Genomic DNA, 16,920 nt, shown 5'->3' on the forward strand with positions numbered 1-16,920 from the left:
AGCAATGGCTGTCTCCCAGGAACGGCTGTCTCCTAGCAATGGGATATTTTCCTGGGCCCTGGCTGGAGCCTAGCAGTTATTTTTAGCTCAGCTGCAAATCAATCTGCAGCTGCATTTTTGGCTCCTCTAGAAGATGCAAGGTGTATTGGGGGCGGATTTCTTGTCAAAGGGAAGAAAACATCCCCACGACAGGAACCTTGCTGCCACGTGTCTCCAGATACAGCATCCATAGGTGGGCAGAGCCAGATTCTGCTGGGGGTGAAGGTCAGGGGAACGAGGTGCCGCTGAAGGGGGGGACAGAGGAGCTAGTAGACCCGGCCTAACGGGGTCGCTGGGCACCCTGGGTTAGCTGCTTAGGGGCAAGCAGACGGGTCCTCTTCCTGCCCCCATCACCCATGGGATCTGCCCTGCCTTCCTGTCGCTTGGCCAGGTCCTTCAGGAGCCCAGCACCTCCCCTGATCATGAGTGCTCCTTGCTTATGCCCCAAGTACTGTGGGCTTCCTGTCAGCTGCCCTTTGCCCTCTGGGGTCACCCTCCTGCTGTAGTATGGCTCAGCTGGGACCCTCCCCCAGCATCAGGTGTGGCTCCTGCCAAGATCTGGGTTTTGGGTGGGAATGGACGGAGGGCCCTTGTGGAGGGTCAGGACCCTGAAGGGTCTGGAGCTGGGGGCATGTGAAGGAGCCCCCATGCTGAGCATAGACTTGGAGGAGTTGCCTGAGGTTTGGGATGTCATTCGCGCACCCATTTGCTCATTGGTGCACATACTCCTTGCCTGTGTGTTGATTGAGCACCTGCAGCGTGTCTGGTCACTGCTCTCGTAACTATCCCGGGCAGGCATGGCCTTCTGGGCTCCCCGTCCCATGGGCAGCAATAGGTGATGGTTAACACCACCCAGGTGCTTTGCTGGTGAGCAGCAGCACGTACGAAGAGAGGTAGCCCCTGCCCAGGTTTTCTTTTTCTTTTTCTTTTTTTTAAGATTTTATTTATGAGAGACACAGAGAGGCAGAAACACAGGCAGAGGGAGAAGCAGGCTCCCCGCAAGGAGCCCGATGCAGGACTCGATCCCAGGTCTCCAGGATCAGGACCTGAGCCGAAGGCAAATGCTCAACCGCTGAGCCACCCAGGCGTCCCCCCGTCCAGGTTTTCTGTGGGTGACATTTGGCGTTACTACCCGGCTCTGGGTAGCAGGCCTGGGCAGAGGAAGCCTGGTGATGAGAAGATGGCTCAGGCCATGTGTGTGTCCCTTCTGGACCAGGCACTGGTGAGGAACCCTTCCCGCATGCACCCACAGGCACCCACTCATCCTGGGCAGCCGGGGGGGGGGGGGGGGTGGGGGGGTGGGGGGGTGCGGGGGGGTGGGGGGGGTGGGGGGGGGTCCTAGGCTGGCAGGGGTGAGACCCCACACCGCCAGCAGAGGGCGCCCGGAGCCCACTGGCTGGCTCGGAGACCTGCTGGGGCGCAGGCCACAGGGACTAGCTGGAAGGCGGGGAAGGGGATGGGCACCCCTGGGCGGCACGGTGCTGCTAACCCCAGCGCCCTCTCCCCTCCTGCCGGTGCCTCTTTTGCCTTCTAGTGCCCAGCACGGCCCTGTCCGCCTCTTTCACTTTTAGTGGAGTAAAATCTGCGTCCTCACCATGTTCAATTGCACAGTCAAGTGTCTGGCACGTTCCCATCGCTGTGCAGCTGGTCCGTCTTTCGTCTTCCCAGCTGGAGCTCTGTCCTCGTTACACACCCTGCCCCGGCCCCTGCCCCCCACGACCCACCTTCTGCCTCTGTGCGCTCGCCCAACTCCAGGCCCTCACAGACATGCAATCAGATGGTGTTTGTCCTTTTGTGTCTGGCTGATTGCACCAAGCATAACGCCCTCAAGGGTCATCTGTGCTGGAGCAGGTGTCCAAATCTCCACTCCCCACCCCCTGCTTTTTTTTTTTAAGATTTATTTATTTTTTTAAAAGATTTTATTTATTTATTCATGAGAGACACACAGAGAGAGAGACAGAGACACAGGCAGAGGGAGAAGCAGGCTCCATGCAGGGAGCCTGACGTGGGATTCAATCCGGGGTCTCCAGGATCATGCCCTGGGCTGCAGGCAGCACTAAACCACTGCGCCACTGGGGCTGCCCCCAAGATTTATTTTATTTTTTTTTAAATTAATTAATTAATTTATGATAGGCACACAGTGAGAGAGACAGGCAGAGACACAGGCAGAGGGAGAGCAGGCTCCATGCACCGGGAGCCTGACGTGGGATTCGATCCCGGGTCTCCAGGATTGCGCCCTGGGCCAAAGGCAGGCGCTAAACCGCTGCGCCACCCAGGGATCCCAAGATTCATTTTTTTAATTATTTTTTAAAGATTTTATTTATTCATTCATAGAGACCCAGAGAGAGAGAGAGAGAGGCAGAGACACAGGTAGAGGAAGAAGCAGGCCCCATGCAGAGAGCCCGACACGGGACCCGATCCAGGGTCTCCAGGATCACGCCCCGGGCTGCAGGCAGCACCAAACCGCTGCGCCACCAGGGCTGCCCCTCAAGATTTATTTATTTATTTATTTATTTTTAAAAATTATATTTATTTATTCATGAGAGACACAGAGAGAGAGAGGCAGAGACACAGGCAGAGGGAGAACCAGGCTCCACGCAGGGAGCCCGACACGGGACCCGATCCTGGGGCCTCAGGATCACGCCCTGGGCTGCAGGCGGCGCCAAACCGCTGCGCCAGCGGGGCTGCCCCCCAAGATTTATTTGTAAGTAATCTCTGTACCCACCGTGGGGCTTGAGCCCACAACCTGGAGACCAGGAGTGGTGTGTTCCACTGGCGGAGCTAGGAGCTCCTGGATCTCCTTCCTTGTTATGATGGAATCATAAAAAAATTATTTTAACGAAGAAACAATGGAATCATAGTCCACGGGTGGACGGGCCACATTTCATTCACCCAGTCATCCGCCGATAGACACTGAAGTTGACCTACCTCTGGCTGTTGTCCTGGCTGCTACTCATGCTCCTTGCCCAGAGCAAGGGGTGTCCTGTACCCCTTCCCCTTGGGGCCACGTCCCCATCTGTCCGTTGTGCCCTTCAGGCCGAGTGTAGCTAGAGGGCTGGGGTACAGGGTAGTGGGGTGGAGGGTTCACACCGCGGGTGGCAATCTATGCTGTTTCCTGCTAAGGCCTCTGTGATCTGACCCGGGGTTTGACCCTGTTCTGGGCCCCTGCCAGGGCAGTCTGCTCCTGTGCCGGGCCTGGAATTGCAGCCCCACCCCCCACCGCCCTCAGGGGATGTCCCTGCCACCAGGAGATCTCTCCCTCAGCCTCCACACCCGCCCAGGGTTGGCCTCATTTCAGCTGGTCTGCACCTCCTGGGGGTCTGACCCTGGGGGCCAGCATCGGGCCCCTCATCTCCGGGGACCGTGCCACCTCTAGGGCAGGATGGGGACTGGAAGCCCCCATCCAGTCTCTGAAGGGGCCACCTCCCCCACAGGGGCTCCAGTGAGGGGTACTCCCACCCCGACCCCAGTCAAGGGCTGGCGGACAGGGCGCAGGCGGAGGTGCGGGGGTTGTGGGGTCGTGGGGGCGACACCCACCCCGCAGCGCGGAGGCTCGGCCTCCTGCCCCATGCGCACCGCCGCGATTGGTGGAAAGTTCCTGGGCCCGGCCCCCACGGGCTGCCCCGCAGAGGAGAGGTGCGGCGGGCGCAGGGGTGCGTGGGGCGCCAGGGGACCACGGGACCCCTCGCGCTGCTGTGCGCGCTCTGCTCCGGCCTCCTGCCCCCGCCGCCCGCCCGGCTGCTCCGAGCATCGCTGCAGCTGGAGCGGCAGGTCCGAGCAACCGGGCGGGTGCGGGCGCAGGGGGTGCGGGCGCCCCGCCTGAGCGCCTGCCGGTCGGTCCCGTCCGCAGCAGCCTGACCCAGGAGCCGGGCGGCGTGTGCCAGCTGTCCTGGCGGGGGCGGGGGCGGGGTCCGCTGGCTGTACCCGCCCCGGCCCCCATGCGCAGCCCTTGGCCAGCGCGCAGGTGTTCGCGGAGCGGGCAGCTGGGGGTCTGAGCTGCTGCTAGCCGAGGGCTGGGGCCCCGTGAGCGCCCGGCCCTCTTCCTGCAGGCCACCCCGCACCCTGACATCAGCCGCCGGGTGGCCTCCTTCTGCTTCAAAATGCGCGGGGACAGGCATCCAGAGCTGCGGCCACAGGCCCCGGGGCTGGGCGCTGGGTGGGGACGCGCCTGTCCTCCGCACTGTAGGAGGGAGAGACTGAGGCGTGAGATGGAAGTGGGTTGTTAAGGAGCGCACAGCTAGTGAGGATGGGTGGGAGGGTCGGAAAGGGCTGGGCGATCCCTCAGGGTTCGACTTAGGGAACCAGGTGGCCCAACTCTCGGTCCTTGAGGGGCTGGGGGAGGGCCTGCGGGGGGACACAATCGAGGCCCCTGGCAAAGTTGTCCAGGGCTCCCTGGCCCAGTGTGACCGTCCCCCTTCCCCCAGTCCAGTGCAGCAAAAGTCCAGTGTGTGCCTGGTCACCATGGAGATACGGCCTTGCCTCCCTGCAGGGCACCAGGCCCTGCTCTTTACTTTCCTGGAGCTTGGAGCCTGACCCCACAGCGGAGGCAATCCTTCTGCTCTGCTCCCTGGCCCCAGGCCGGAGACCCCAAAGCTCACGGTCATGTCCTGCCACCTGCTCGGGTTGGGCTGGTCTTTGGGCCAGGGAAGCCTCTGGGGAGCCAGCGGGGTGGCCTGGGTGGCCACACACTGGTATGCGCGTGTAAGGCGGATGTGAGCATGTGCCCCAGACCCCCCCTCCACGTGCCTGCATGCTGGGCACAGCAAGGGTCACTATGAAGACAGGGTGTCTTTGGGGCGTGTGCCCACAGGCTCCCTCTGGGCCCCGGGGCCTCAGTTGTCATCAGGCCCCAAGGGGAGGGTCTGGAGGCCGGCCCTTTCCCTCCTGCCTCCAGCTGGGGTGGGGGTCATGCAGGGGAGGGCAGGACCTGCACTCACCATCTCCCCTGGTGCCAGGTGCCCGCAGGCCCTGCAGCCACACTGAGCTCCTGCCGGCTGCGTGCACCAGCGACTTGGTGTCTCCGCGGTGACAGAGCCCAGGGGCTGCCATCCCCTGCACGCCACTGGCCAGCGTGTCTCCCCACAGTGATCAATGGAACTATCCATGGGGCTGCCCACGACAAGGAGCTGCAGGAGTCTGTTCTCACAGAGGCCACTGCCCATGTCCTCCAGCAGATGCTGCCGCTCTTCTGGCTGGGGAGTCGGGGACCGGGCCTCCATCCACACCCCACTGCACCGCGGCGTCTGGGGGGGGCCCTGGCACCTTCCTCTTCATGGGCTGGAGCCACTCTGGGGAGGCCTGGCTGGGCTGTGCACCTCACTTCCAGGAGTTCAGCCGAGCCTACGCAGCTGCCCACACCAGCCGCCTCCACCTCTGCGAGGTGGCCCTGGACTGAGGGACCTGGGAGCCGGGCACGGGGGCTGGGGGGCTTCCACCGGGCCACCGCCTCTGAGCTGGTGGCGGTAACGGTAACGGATAAGAGCGCTGCCTCCCTTAGCCGGTGGAGACGAGCGTCCCGTGCCACGCTGGTGCTCCTTCGGCCGAGTCGCTCTGCCCTGGGGACCGTGCATTTCTGCCTCACACACAGGCTGGGGCAGCGGTGTCTCGTCCAGGCCACCCGGCCAGTGAGGGGGACAGCGGCCCAGGCCCTCGGGGAGGAGCTGCTGTGCGGGTTGGCGGGGAGCAGGGACTCTACCCCCCTGTGCGCCTCAGCCCCGCGGCTCCTTCCTTGCACGGCAGGTGCCTCTGTAGCTCAGGGTGGGGGTAGGGGAGGGCTGGAACTCCCAAAGTCCTGGCTGGGTGGGGTCCTTTTGGGGGGGCAGGTAGGCAGACACCACTCATCGCCTGACAGTGAGGGGCTGTAATCGGGTGGGGTGCCGGACTTCCCTCTGCAGCCTGCCGGGACCCAGCAGACCCGTCCTGGCCCCATCCTACCCTCGGGAAGAATGGGCCCTGCTGTCTTGAGGGTCTTGCGACATGCAGAGCATCCTGACATGGCTTGAAGCCTTGTGGGAGTGGGGTGTCTCCTGTAGGGCCGGGCATGCTGCCCGTTTCTGGAGGGCAGGGGCACACAATGGTGTCTCTGAGGACCGTTTCCCGCCACCGGGCCCATTGTTGCTGCCTCCACATTCCTCCTCAGCCTCAGCCACACAAAAGGCCAGTGCAGTTTGGGACAAAGCCTGGGGCCCTTAGGCTGAGTGCCCCTGGGGTGGGGGTGCAGGCAGAGGTGCCTAAACTGGGGATGACCTGACTCAGCTCACCCCAGCCCCACAATCCTTGAGAAAGCCAAAGCTCAGGTGCGGTGGGGGGATGTGTGGGCTGATGGGCTGAGCCCTGGAAGCAGCATCCCATCCTTACCTGCCAGTCTACACCGGGGAAGGGGCTGATGGTGAGCTTAGAGGACAGAGGCCGTGTCATTTTTTAGGCGGGAACTGAGTCTTGGAGAGGGACTGGTCTGTGCAGGGCCCAGACACAGGGCCACTTCCTCCGGGTCCCGCTGACAATCTCAGGGAGGGGAGGTGCGCTCCACCCGCTCTCCTGAGGTTCACTGCTGCTCTTCTTCCAAGCTCGTGCTCAGGGCTGGGGGCTCGGGCCTGAGGCCTCTCCTTCTCTCTGCTGATATCCCCTCACCCGAGAGCAGAACCAGCCCGTGGCTTTGAAAACCATCAACACGCTGACGAGCGTACAGAGTGAGCTGCGGCTTGGACCCCTCCCTAGACTGCAGGTGGCTGTCCCCGTTGGGCCCCGTCCCCAGGAGTATCTTAGCACAGCCCAGAGGAGGAGGAGGAGATGAGGTGATCCTCCTCCTCCGGTAGGGAGGCTTTGCAGTGTCCAGACGGCCCCAAGGACGGCTTCTTCTTTAGGGCTAAGCAGCATCCTCAGCCTTGGCATCTGTCCTGACTTTCTGGTCTCTCCACCGCCTTTCCTAGGAAGGAGGTCTGGCCACACCTGGGGTCACTGTACGGTGCGTCTGGGACCAGTGTCCAAAAACACGTGGGGCAGCTGCCCTGGGGGGCGCTCTTGGTTGGGTCCCGGTACCTGCACCCCGCCCCAGGAAGTGCCTGAGCCTCCCGCCCCAGCCTCGACAACATGCTAACTTGCAACCAGTGCTCGTTCCATAAAGTGCAGAGGCAGCGGCAGTGGGTGCAGTGGGTGCGGCTAACGGGTCACAGGAGCCCCCAGTGCTCCCGGGCGGGCCTCAAAGCCGGGCTAGAGGCTGCACACCTGCCCTGGGGGAAGTGTCAAGGGGAGAGGCTGCGGGTGGGCACGGCCGTAGGGCTGCTGGAGCTGGCCCGGGGGCCCTGGAGCATATGCGCTCTTGGGCACACACCGGCGCCTGTGCCCGGAGGTGACCCCGAGGAGTGTGCTTGGGGGCATTCTCGCAACAAGCTTTTATTGTCTTCTAGAGCCCGGGGCACCACCTTTCTGGGGGGCTGGGGGGGGCTGACAGCCCCAAGGGACAGGGGCTGCTGCGGGCCGGCTCCGGGCGGGGTCTCCTGCCTCCCTGCACACCTGGCTCTCAGGACCGGGGGCGGCGGCCTTGGGCTCTCGCGCAGGGCCGCGTGTGGGTGCAGGCGCCGGGCTGAGGAGGGCGCCGGGCTCTGCGCCCGACCCGGGGCCCCGCGGCCCGCTCGCCTCCCCACGCCCTGGCCGCGCCAGGCCCCGCTGCACCCCCGCGTTCTGGGCGTTCCTTGGAGCGGGAGGCTGAAGCGCACCGGCCTTGGGCGCCCCTGCCCTCTGGGTCTCCGCCTCTCCCGCCGCGGCGCCCCCTGCCCTGCCTTCGTCAGCGGGGCACCTGCCGCGGGCTCGGCGGGCGCTGCGGGGACCCGGGGGCCGCGAGCGCCCCGCCCCCCCGCCGCCGCCCTCTCCTCCCTCCTCCCCCCCCAGGTCGGCGGCCGTGTCGTCCCTGCGCGGGGGCGGGCCGCCACCGGCTCCCGGGCCCAGGCCCCCCGCGGGCCTGCACGGGGCGGAACGCGCGGGAAGGGCCCGGGCCCCCGGTCGGACGCGAGCGGAGGCGCTTCCGGCGCCCAGCCGCGGCCTCCGCCCGCCCCTTCCGGCGCCGCGGCGGGGACGCTCTCCCGGAGCCCGGGAGGACGCTGGGGCGGGGGGCCATGGAGCCGGACGAGCCGGGCGAGGCGCTGACGGAGCTGCGCGAGCGGCGGCTGGGGGCGCTGGGGCTGCTGCAGGCGGCGGCGGGCTCGGGGCTGGCCGCCTACGCCGTGTGGGCGCTGCTGCTGCAGCCGGGCTTCCGGGCCGTGCCGCTGCGGCTGCAGGTGCGGGGCGGGGCCGACTGGGGGGCGGGGCCTGGGCGGCTGCAGGGGCAGGGCTGGGGGGCGGGACCGACCGGGGGCAGGGCCGAGCGGCTGCGGGGCGGGGGCGGGGGCGGGGGCGGGGCGGGGCTGGGGCCGGGGGCCCGCGCAGTGCCGCTGCGGCTGCAGGGGCGGGGCCGGGGCGCAGACGGGGCGCTGGCCCTGCCGCCGCGTGGCTCAGGTCAGGGGACCCCGCCCTTGCTCCTTGCCCAGGTGCCCTATGTGGGGGCGAGCGCCAGGCAGGTGGAGCACGTGCTGACGCTGCTGCGAGGCCGTCCCGGGAAGACGGTGGACCTGGGCTCCGGCGACGGCAGAATTGTAAGCACCTGGCGCAGGGGGCGGCCGTGGCCCGCGCACCGCGCCACCGCTCGGTCCCCACGGTGTCCTGTGCCCGCAGGTGCTGGCGGCCCACAGGTGCGGCCTTCGCCCGGCGCTGGGCTACGAGCTGAACCCGTGGCTAGTGGGGCTGGCTCGGCTGCATGCCTGGAGGGCGGGCTGCGCGGGCAGCGTCCGCTTCTGCTGCCAGGATCTCTGGAAGGTAACCCAGGGAGTCCCGGAGCCCCTCATGCCCCACGTCTGACTTCCACGTTTCCCGTCCTGGGTTGGCCACCTGCCCGGGCGGCTGACTCTCCTGGGGTGACGTCTTCTTGCAGGTGAACCTGAGGGACTGCCACAACGTGTCTGTGTTCCTGGCGCCTAGCGTGGTAGGTCGGGGGGCCGGGGCGGCAGCCCGCCCCAGGGGAGGCCCAGGCCAGCCTCGGAGCACCGGGAGGACATGGGTGGGTGGGCGGTCACCTCCCGTCCTGTGCACCCTACCCCCTGCTCTTTCCCACAGCTCCCGCTGCTGGAAGACAAGTTGCAGGCAGAGCTGCCCGAAGGGGCCCGAGTGGTGTCGGGGCGCTTTCCTCTCCCCACTTGGCAGCCTGTGGCCGTGTTGGGTGAGGGTCTGGACCGCGTCTGGGCCTATGACGTCCATAGTGGTAGCCCAGCTGGTCAGGTCCCCCCAGGACCCAGTTCTGCCTCAGTCCCTGGGGCCCCCACTTCTCTGGCTGGCTGACTATTTGGACACAATAAAGACTCAGCGGACTACGTCCTGACTCTTGTTAGGTGGAGGGCTGAGAGGAATGACCCCCACCCCAAGGAGGTGCAGTGGGGAGGCCTCCACGCTGGCTGTGAAGAGTTCTGCTGTGGTTTGACAACTGGCTAGCGGCTTTGGGTCTTCAGGTGCTGGGGCTTCACTGAAGGTGTGGCCCCCACTTTCCAGGCGTCCTCCGTACCCGTCAGCTTCCTCAGCCTCAGGATCTCCTGTTTGTACCTGCACAGAGGAGTCAGCATTAGTCACCTGCTGGGCTGTGCACAAGCCCTGTCTCGGTGCCTGGGATTGGGGTCCTCAGGTCACAGCCAGCCCACCTGCCTAGGTGCTGGTCCACGTACTCCTGTAGCTCAGAAAGTTGCTCCTCGGCCATCGTGGCCCGTACTAGTAGCTGTGCCCGCTCGCGTTCCAGCTCTGCCTGGCATGGGGGAAGGTGTCAGCTATGAGATGGGATAGTGTGAGGAGGGGCTCCCAGCCAGGCTTTGCCGATTACCTGGGTACCACGGGAGAAGTCCTGGAGCTTCTGGTGGATCTGGGCCCAGGAAGCAGCTTCCTGGGCCCTGTGGGGAGACAGGAAAGGGCAGGTATGAGGGCCAGCGTCAGGCCAGGTGCTGACCAATGGTCTTGCTCAAGTTGGAGCACCAGACTCAGGACAGCATGTGCCCACCTGTCCACTATGGGCCTGCTCAGGCCTCTGAGCTATCGGCATGTGGGGGCAGGGCAACCCAGGCCCACTCATGGAGGGCTAAGCCATGAAGCCAGACAGTGACCCCGGTGCCGTATAGATGTTGATAAGGGGCCTACCCCCCATCCTAGGGGTTTATTTCTCAGAACTCTGGCAGTAGGGGCTGATACAAATCCTCCCCATTGCACAGTTAAAAACATGGAGGCCCAGAGGCAAGGACTGAAATCACCGGGCAGCCTGCTCCCGTCCTGTCCCAAGGCCAGGGCCTCTGCTGGCCGTCTACCACGCCTCGTCATCCGTAGGTCACCCAGGTCTCTCTGAGATGGCCCCTCCTCAGGGGATCTCCGTGACCCTCCATTCAAGATTAGATCTCTCCTGGGATCCCTGGGTGGCTCAGCGGTTTGGCGCCTGCCTTTGGCTCAGGGCATGATCCTGGAGACCTGGGATCGAATCCCATGTCAGGCTCCCGGTGCATGGAGCCTGCTTCTCCCTCTGCCTGTGTCTCTGCCTCTCTCTCTCTCTCTCTGTGTGACTGTCATAAAAAAAAAAAAAAAAAAAAAAAAAAAAAAGATCTCTCCTGTCAGGGCCCCATTCACCCCAGGCACTCGGCCTTCTGTGATTATGGCTGCCTCCCATACAGACCCAAACCCCACAGCACAGCTGGGCAGCTTGTTCACCACAGCAACCAAACCCCACCCAGCAGTCAGAGTTGAGGGCGCGGATGACTGATGCTCCTGCAGGTCCCCAGCCCCACCCCTGGGTACTCACTGTGGCTCTAGCGTGCTGCCCCCCTGGGAGGCTTCCCTGGGCCCCTTCTGTGGGAACAAGAGCAGCGTTGTGAGCCTGGTGGGCTGTGATAGGGATCCTGTGTTGGCTGAACGGGGCAGGCTGCTTAGGGATTGGATCTTGGCTGAGCCTTGATGGGTCCGGGGTGTGTTTGGGCTGCCATGCTACACGGCCGGTGGGGGGCAGCAGGGAGAGCTCACCTGGGCCTGGAGCTTCTGGAGCTCGGTCTGCAGCCTGGCCTGGTCTTCTCCTGGGTGACCAAGTGCGGGAGCCAGGTGCAGAGACTCCAGGTCGGAGGTGGCTGCCTCAAAGGTAGCTTTGGGGGTCCCGTGTGCCCCACTGGGGCCTGCCAGCACCTGCTGCACACTAAACCACATGCCAAGTCACATAGAGTCACCCCCGCCAAGGTGCCCGTCTCAGGGAGGGGCCCACCTGTGGGCAGCCAGCAGCTCCTGGTGCCTACGGCTTAGATCTGCCAGGCGCTTGCGGTAGGCACGAGCAGCCCGGGCCAACTGCTGCTCACGGCTGCGGTGCGCTGCCCGGATGTCCTCCAGAGTGGTCTCCAGGAACGTGCGAAGGGCTGCGGCTGCGGGCACCTGGCCCGCCCGGTTGGTGTACTCCTGGAGGGGTGGGCTGGGTGGGCTTGCCGCGCGGACACTGCCCGCAGTCCCCTCTGTGAAGTGGACTGGGCTGTGCACACAGCCAGGTTAGGCTGGCTCCCCGGGACCTGAGGCTGCTCACTCAGCACGGGGCCACCCCCCCAGCACGGGGCCGCCCCCAGTGCTCACGGCCACAGCTTGGGCACATTGCTGCAGCTGGAAGGCATACTCCTCGTTCAGCTTCTTGAGCTGCAGCTGCAGCTGGGCGTTCTCCACCTCGGCCTGGCGGAGCTGACCTTGGCAGGCAGACAACACCTGGGGGCGGCGGGGGTAGCCCTGAACCCACACTCCACGACTGTAGGATGCCCTACTAGGTGTCAAAATGGGCAGGGCAGGGCCTCACCATGGCTTGTGCAGCTAGTCGCTGCCCAGCTGTCCTGGCCTCTGCTCGCGCCCCCTGCAGCCGCCAGCCCAGGTCCGCTCTGAGAACACGGGTGTGAGGCTCAGCTGGGCACAGGGTGGGGTGGGCGGGACTCCCTCTGCTCTTGGGAAGAGCCGCTCTGAGCCTGGGGTCAGGCTGGACCCTCCCCATGCCGAGGGAAGCAGCCACTCACACACGGGCCTCCAGCACCTGCTTCTGGGCCTTGTGCTGCTCCAGCACTCGCTTCCATTCTCCCTGCAGCTGCGGGGTGCGCCAGGGCTGGCTGGCGGAGACCCCAGGCTCTGGGATCCTGGCACTGCCCAACACCACCATGGGCTGGGGGAGATCTGGACAGAGCCCCAAGCCACGAGGCTGCGCACCCACACCGTCCCCCAGCTTCTGCTGTTGATGCTCGGGGGCTGGGAAGTCCTCAGGCTGTGCCTGTACGAGAATGCCAGTCCCGACCTCGCTGTGCCTCTGCTGGGCCCCTGCTGGGCTCCCACCCAGCCGGCCCCTCCATGCACTCAAGGCGACCTGGGGCCTGTGGTGAGTGGAGTGTCCCTGCTCTGGGGCCTTGTGCTGCAGCCCCGGTGCCAGCTCCTGGCAGTGCCCCAGGTCAGTACGAGCTCCATGCAGCTGCAGCTCCAGCTCCAGCACCCGGCTCTCCAGCCGTAGGACCTGCAGGTGAGCGGGTGAGTGGCTGCACCTGCCTGCCAGACCACCTGAGGTAGGTCCACGTCATCTGGGTACATACAGGGACACACAGCACAGGTGGCAGATGGGACTCGCAGGCACCACCAGTGTGGACAGTCACATGAGTGCACCGGGACCCCCCACAGCACTGGTCCCCAGGATGCGCCAGCTCCCCATGTGCTCTGGCTGGCACGTGTGGGCACGTATCAGCACCCACCTCATTCTTCAGCTCAAAGACTTCGGCCTCATGCTGCTCCCGCAGCTGAAGAGTTGTGATCTGCAGGTCGACCAACTCCTTGGAGATCTGCGGGTGTCCATGGTGAGGGGGTGCCTGTGGGTCCCTCCCTCCTGCTAGCACCCTAGGGCCCCCACACCCACCTGCAGTCGCTGCTCCTCACTCAGCTCTAGATCTGAGGGAAGCTCTGTCTTGAGGCTGGCTGTCCAGTCCTCGGCTTGGGGCAGAACCTGGGGAGGCACCCCCATGCCCTAGGTGGGTGTCAGGCTTGGGCGTGGCCTCCGCCCCCCGCCCCCCTCCCCACAGGCCACCGGAGCTAGGGCCGTGTCTCCTGGTCTCTGAGGGCACAGCCTGACCCCACGGCGGCAGCACAGGTGCGCCGGAGGGACTCACATTCTCAGCGGCCCCGGGTGAGGGCCCCGGCCTGGTGGCTGCAGCGCGCTCCATGGGCAGAAGGAACTGTGGCCACCCCAAGGGCGGGCCGCCTCGCCTCCGGGCCCGTTGCCGCCACACTGGCTTGCGTTGCCAAGGCCTCTGTTGGTCTCCCCCACCCGCGAGGGCAGCCGGGGCAGTTGGGTGGCCAGGGAGGCGGCCTCTCGGCTCATTCCCTGTGCAGCCCCATCCTGTCCGGGTTCGTTTTCTCATCCGGGAGGTGCACGCCGGCACCTCCGCCCTTATCCCGGGTACCGCTGGGCGGACCCGGGAGCGCATAAGTCCCAGGCGAGGCAGCGAGCACAGAAGCAGCGGGGCCCTGCGCTGCGCGGGGCTTCACACAGTAGGCGCCGACCTTTCCGGTTGTGCCGGCGGACGGACTCCCCCGCCCCCAGCCGGAGGGTAGGGGCTGGGAGGTTCAGGAGGCCCGGCTCAGCCCCGGCGACGGGAGGGCTTCGCGGAGGAGGCGCTGGGGGACCGGGCGTGCGTGCGGCCCCCGCCGGGCACGCGCGCGCCCCAAGCCGCGCACGCCAGCTCCCTGCGCCGGGGCCCGGGCCGTTGGCGGCGGCCATCCGAGGGCCGCGCTCCGTTCAGGCCCGTGGCCAGCGCCGAGGCCCGCCTCCGTCCGGCCGTCGGTGAGGCGGTCCGCGCAGTGGGCAGGCGCAGCCTCCGCGGGGAAGGTTGCAGCTCGGGGCCCCGGCGGCGCGGCGGGGACAGGAGGGGGGCGGGGCGGGGCGGGCCTGGAGGGGCGTGGCCTAGGGGGAGGTGCGGAGGTGCGGAGCTAGCGGCGCGGGAGGGGCGGGCCCGGGCGGTTGCGTCGCCGCGGGGGGCGTGGCCTAGGCAGAACGCGCGGAGGGGCGGGGGCGGGGCTCCGGGAAGGCGTGGTTAGCGGGAGAGGCGGCCCCGGGCCGTTGCGTCGTCGCGGGGGCGTGGCCGGAGCGCGGAGCGGGCGGTGTGGCCGCAGGGGCGGCGGCGGCGGCGGCGGCGGCGGCGCGGGGGGGGCTGGCGTCCGCACCCGCCGGCCGGGCTGGAGCCTGGGGCGTGCGCTCCCGCACCGGTGCTCCGGGAAGTCGGCGGAGCGGCGAGCGGGCTCCCTTTCTGACCCCTCCCTCGCGCAGCCCTGCCGGGGCCTGGAGTGGGAAGCCCCCGCCCGGAGGAAGGGGCGCGGAGCGTCTCTGGAAGACGCGGGGTGCCTGAGCTCCGCGACCATGAAGGTCAAGGTCATCCCCGTGCTCGAGGATAACTACATGTACCTTGTCATCGAGGAGCGCACGCGGGAGGCTGTGGCCGTGGACGTGGCCGTGCCCAAGAGGGTGAGGGCAACCTGAGGGCGGCGGGGAGCGCTGGGCCCCCCACCTCCGCGCCCCGCTCCCTGCTTCCTGGGCACTTGGCACGCACGGCTCGCCACGTATCTCGGGGCTGCCGCCTCTGACTTGTGTCCCCTCCCCGGTGCCCGTGGTCGTTCGCCCCCTGGGTCTCCCCACCGCATTCCCCCTGCTTCGCCGCTGGCGCCCCGGCACGGGGCCGGCAGGGGGCGGCCACCTCGCCCTTCCGAATCTCCCTAACTCCCGTGCCTTTCAGCTGCTGGAGATCGTGGGCCGGGAGGGGGTATCACTGACGACCGTGCTGACCACCCACCACCACTGGTGAGCGCGGTCGGGGCGGGCCGAGGCGCGAGGGCATCGCCCCTGCCCCGCCGCGACCCCGGTGTGACCCCGGCCCGGCCGTCCGCAGGGACCACGCGCGGGGCAACGCGGAGCTGGCGCGGCTGCGGCCGGGGCTGGCGGTGCTGGGCGCCGACGAGCGCATCTGCGCGTTGACCCGCAGGCTGGTGCACGGCGAGGAGCTGCGGGTGAGCGCGCGCCCGGGAGGGCGGGGAGCCGGCCCGGACCCCCCACCCCCTGCCTCACCGCCGCCCGCCCCTCTGCCGCAGTTCGGGGCCATCCACGCGCGCTGCCTCCTGACGCCGGGCCACACCTCCGGCCACATGAGCTACTTCCTGTGGGAAGAGGAGTGTCCGGACCCGCCCGCGGTGTTCTCTGGTACCGGCTGCCCCGCCCCGCTGCCCCGCCCCCTCCGGCCCCGCTCCTCCGCCTCTGACCTGCCGTGCCCCCCAGGGGATGCGCTGTCGGTGGCCGGCTGTGGCCTGCGCCTGGAGAGCACAGCCCTGCAGATGTACGAGAGCCTGACGCAGATCCTGGGCACGCTGCCCCCCGAGACGGTGAGGGCCGCCTCCTCCCCACCGCTCCTCTCCCCTCCTCCGGGCTCTGGCCGCGGCACACGCTGTGGCTGACTTGTGCCCGTGCCCCTCGTGCAGAACCAAGGTTCATCAGCCCCAGCCGAGGCCCACCGGGTCCCGGTGGTGCTGGGGTCCCGGGCCGGGGGGACCAGGCCGGCCCGGGTGAGCACCCCCCATCTGCCGGTGGCAGCACTGTGCACCCCCCGAGTGCCTCCTTTCTCCAGAAGGTGTTCTGTGGCCACGAGCACACGCTGGGCAACCTGGAGTTTGCGCAGAAAGTGGAGCCGGGCAACGACCACGTGAGAGCTAAGCTGTCCTGGGCCAAGGTGCGGCCACTCCTCCCTGTCCTCCCCGAGGTCTGGAGGGTGGGTGACGGCTAGGCGGGAGGAGGGGCACCGCAGGGGGAGTCAGGACCACTCCTGCCTTAGCTCAGGGTATCCTCCTGGTCAGGGGCTGGGCAGCCGGTAACCCTGGTCCAGGGGTGGCCGCCCTCAAGGGCCACACCGGGCAAGGCAGCCCTTCTGCTCCAGTCCCCGGGAAGCGGTGGGGCTGAGTGGAGCCATGTTGCCTGGGGGCTCTTAAGATAAAGCTGTAACAAGGGCCTGTGGTCATTCCAGAAGAGGGATGAGGACGATATGCCCACAGTGCCGTCCACCCTGAGCGAGGAGCTCCTCTACAATCCCTTCCTAAGGGTGGCGTGAGTACTGGTCGGCATCCCAGGCCTTCTTGTGGGGACCCTGTGCTCACCCCAGGGGCTGTGCTAGAGAGCAGGCTGCCTCGTGGCTGGCTTGCTGTCCTCAGGTCCTCCTTGGCTGTCACCTGGGCTCTGCAGGAGGTGTCAGGGGACTGGCTACCGGGCTGGCTTGCAGCAGGGAGATGCTGGTCTTCAAGCGTCCCCTGCCAATACCCACCAGCAGTCCCCAACAGGGTCCCCATGGCGCCCCCTCTCCCCACAGAGAAGAGCCTGTGCGCAAGTTCACGGGGAAGGCGGCCCCAGCCGAGGTCCTGGAGGCACTCTGCAAGGAGCGGGCAAGCTTCCAGCGGGCAGCTGAGCCGCTGCAGCCGCAGGCCCGGGCCCTCCTGGCACTGCAGTGGGGGCTCCTGGGCACACCCCAACAGAAGTGAGCCCCAGGAGGACCCGCCGTGGAGCCAAGCATCACAGCTCTCCTCCTTCAACCCTCAGCGGACAGAGCTGAGGAGGATTGCCTCTGTAAGCTTCCATGGCCCTGCCCAGCTGGCTGCCCAGCCTTGGAGGGTGGGCACTGCACACGTGAGGCCCTCTCTGGGGTGCATGTGACCCCTGAGGCCTGGTTGTTTGGGAAGCGGTGTGCTAGGGTGCACTATGAATAAAGCTGTGAAAGGCCTCTTTCTCGATGCTGCCGGATGCTC

General features: G+C 66.8%; 4 protein-coding genes across 15 annotated transcripts; 3 read left to right on the top strand and 1 right to left on the bottom strand.

The window, feature by feature from the left end:
• Positions 1-79: 79 nt before the first annotated feature.
• On the top strand, positions 80-9,437 carry ANTKMT (adenine nucleotide translocase lysine methyltransferase). Of its 3 annotated transcripts, XM_072835134.1 has the most exons (6): positions 80-232; positions 977-1,261; positions 8,562-8,666; positions 8,746-8,886; positions 9,002-9,052; positions 9,184-9,437. In XM_072835134.1, the coding sequence occupies exons 2-6, from the start codon at positions 986-988 to the stop codon at positions 9,403-9,405; spliced, it is 795 nt and encodes a 264-aa protein (XP_072691235.1). In that variant the 5' UTR covers positions 80-232; positions 977-985; the 3' UTR covers positions 9,406-9,437. The 3 variants fall into 3 exon arrangements, with proteins under 3 accessions (XP_072691235.1, XP_072691236.1, XP_072691234.1); XM_072835135.1 differs by lacking the exon at positions 80-232 and having other exon boundaries at positions 1,127-1,261; XM_072835133.1 differs by lacking the exons at positions 80-232; positions 977-1,261 and adding an exon at positions 8,103-8,312.
• Positions 3,272-5,778, top strand: METRN (meteorin, glial cell differentiation regulator). The gene is given in 8 exon segments (XM_072834005.1): positions 3,272-3,321; positions 3,474-3,843; positions 3,986-4,028; positions 4,031-4,051; positions 4,054-4,189; positions 4,987-5,060; positions 5,131-5,286; positions 5,289-5,778. Coding segments are annotated over 8 exon segments (996 nt in total). The 3' UTR covers positions 5,435-5,778.
• CCDC78 (coiled-coil domain containing 78) lies at positions 9,436-13,880 on the bottom strand. Of its 5 annotated transcripts, none has more exons than XR_012035360.1 (12): positions 13,254-13,880; positions 13,004-13,111; positions 12,843-12,929; positions 12,126-12,610; positions 11,915-11,993; positions 11,701-11,847; positions 11,345-11,532; positions 11,113-11,278; positions 10,895-10,941; positions 9,935-10,001; positions 9,759-9,855; positions 9,436-9,663 (listed from the first exon to the last, which is right to left on the bottom strand). XR_012035360.1 is itself a non-coding variant. In XM_072835124.1 (12 exons), the coding sequence occupies exons 1-11, from the start codon at positions 13,569-13,571 to the stop codon at positions 9,792-9,794; spliced, it is 1,782 nt and encodes a 593-aa protein (XP_072691225.1). In that variant the 5' UTR covers positions 13,572-13,876; the 3' UTR covers positions 9,436-9,663; positions 9,759-9,791. The 5 variants fall into 5 exon arrangements, 4 of the variants coding, with proteins under 4 accessions (XP_072691225.1, XP_072691221.1, XP_072691224.1 ...); XM_072835124.1 differs by having other exon boundaries at positions 9,759-9,881; positions 13,254-13,876; XM_072835120.1 differs by having other exon boundaries at positions 9,759-9,859; positions 13,254-13,848.
• Positions 13,788-16,905, top strand: HAGHL (hydroxyacylglutathione hydrolase like). Of its 6 annotated transcripts, none has more exons than XM_072835127.1 (8): positions 13,788-13,927; positions 14,411-14,605; positions 14,874-14,938; positions 15,027-15,144; positions 15,226-15,513; positions 15,756-15,857; positions 16,149-16,228; positions 16,488-16,905. In XM_072835127.1, exons 2-8 carry the CDS (start codon positions 14,501-14,503, stop codon positions 16,654-16,656), a joined length of 927 nt encoding a protein of 308 aa, XP_072691228.1. In that variant the 5' UTR covers positions 13,788-13,927; positions 14,411-14,500; the 3' UTR covers positions 16,657-16,905. The 6 variants fall into 6 exon arrangements, with proteins under 6 accessions (XP_072691228.1, XP_072691229.1, XP_072691233.1 ...); XM_072835128.1 differs by having other exon boundaries at positions 13,850-13,972; XM_072835130.1 differs by lacking the exon at positions 13,788-13,927 and having other exon boundaries at positions 14,275-14,605; positions 15,226-15,334; positions 15,410-15,513; positions 15,759-15,857.
• The last annotated feature ends 15 nt before the right edge of the window (positions 16,906-16,920 follow it).

Source organism: Canis lupus, chromosome 8 (assembly GCF_048164855.1).
Source record: "Canis lupus baileyi chromosome 8, mCanLup2.hap1, whole genome shotgun sequence".
In the NCBI taxonomy this organism is placed as follows: domain Eukaryota; kingdom Metazoa; phylum Chordata; class Mammalia; order Carnivora; family Canidae; genus Canis; species Canis lupus.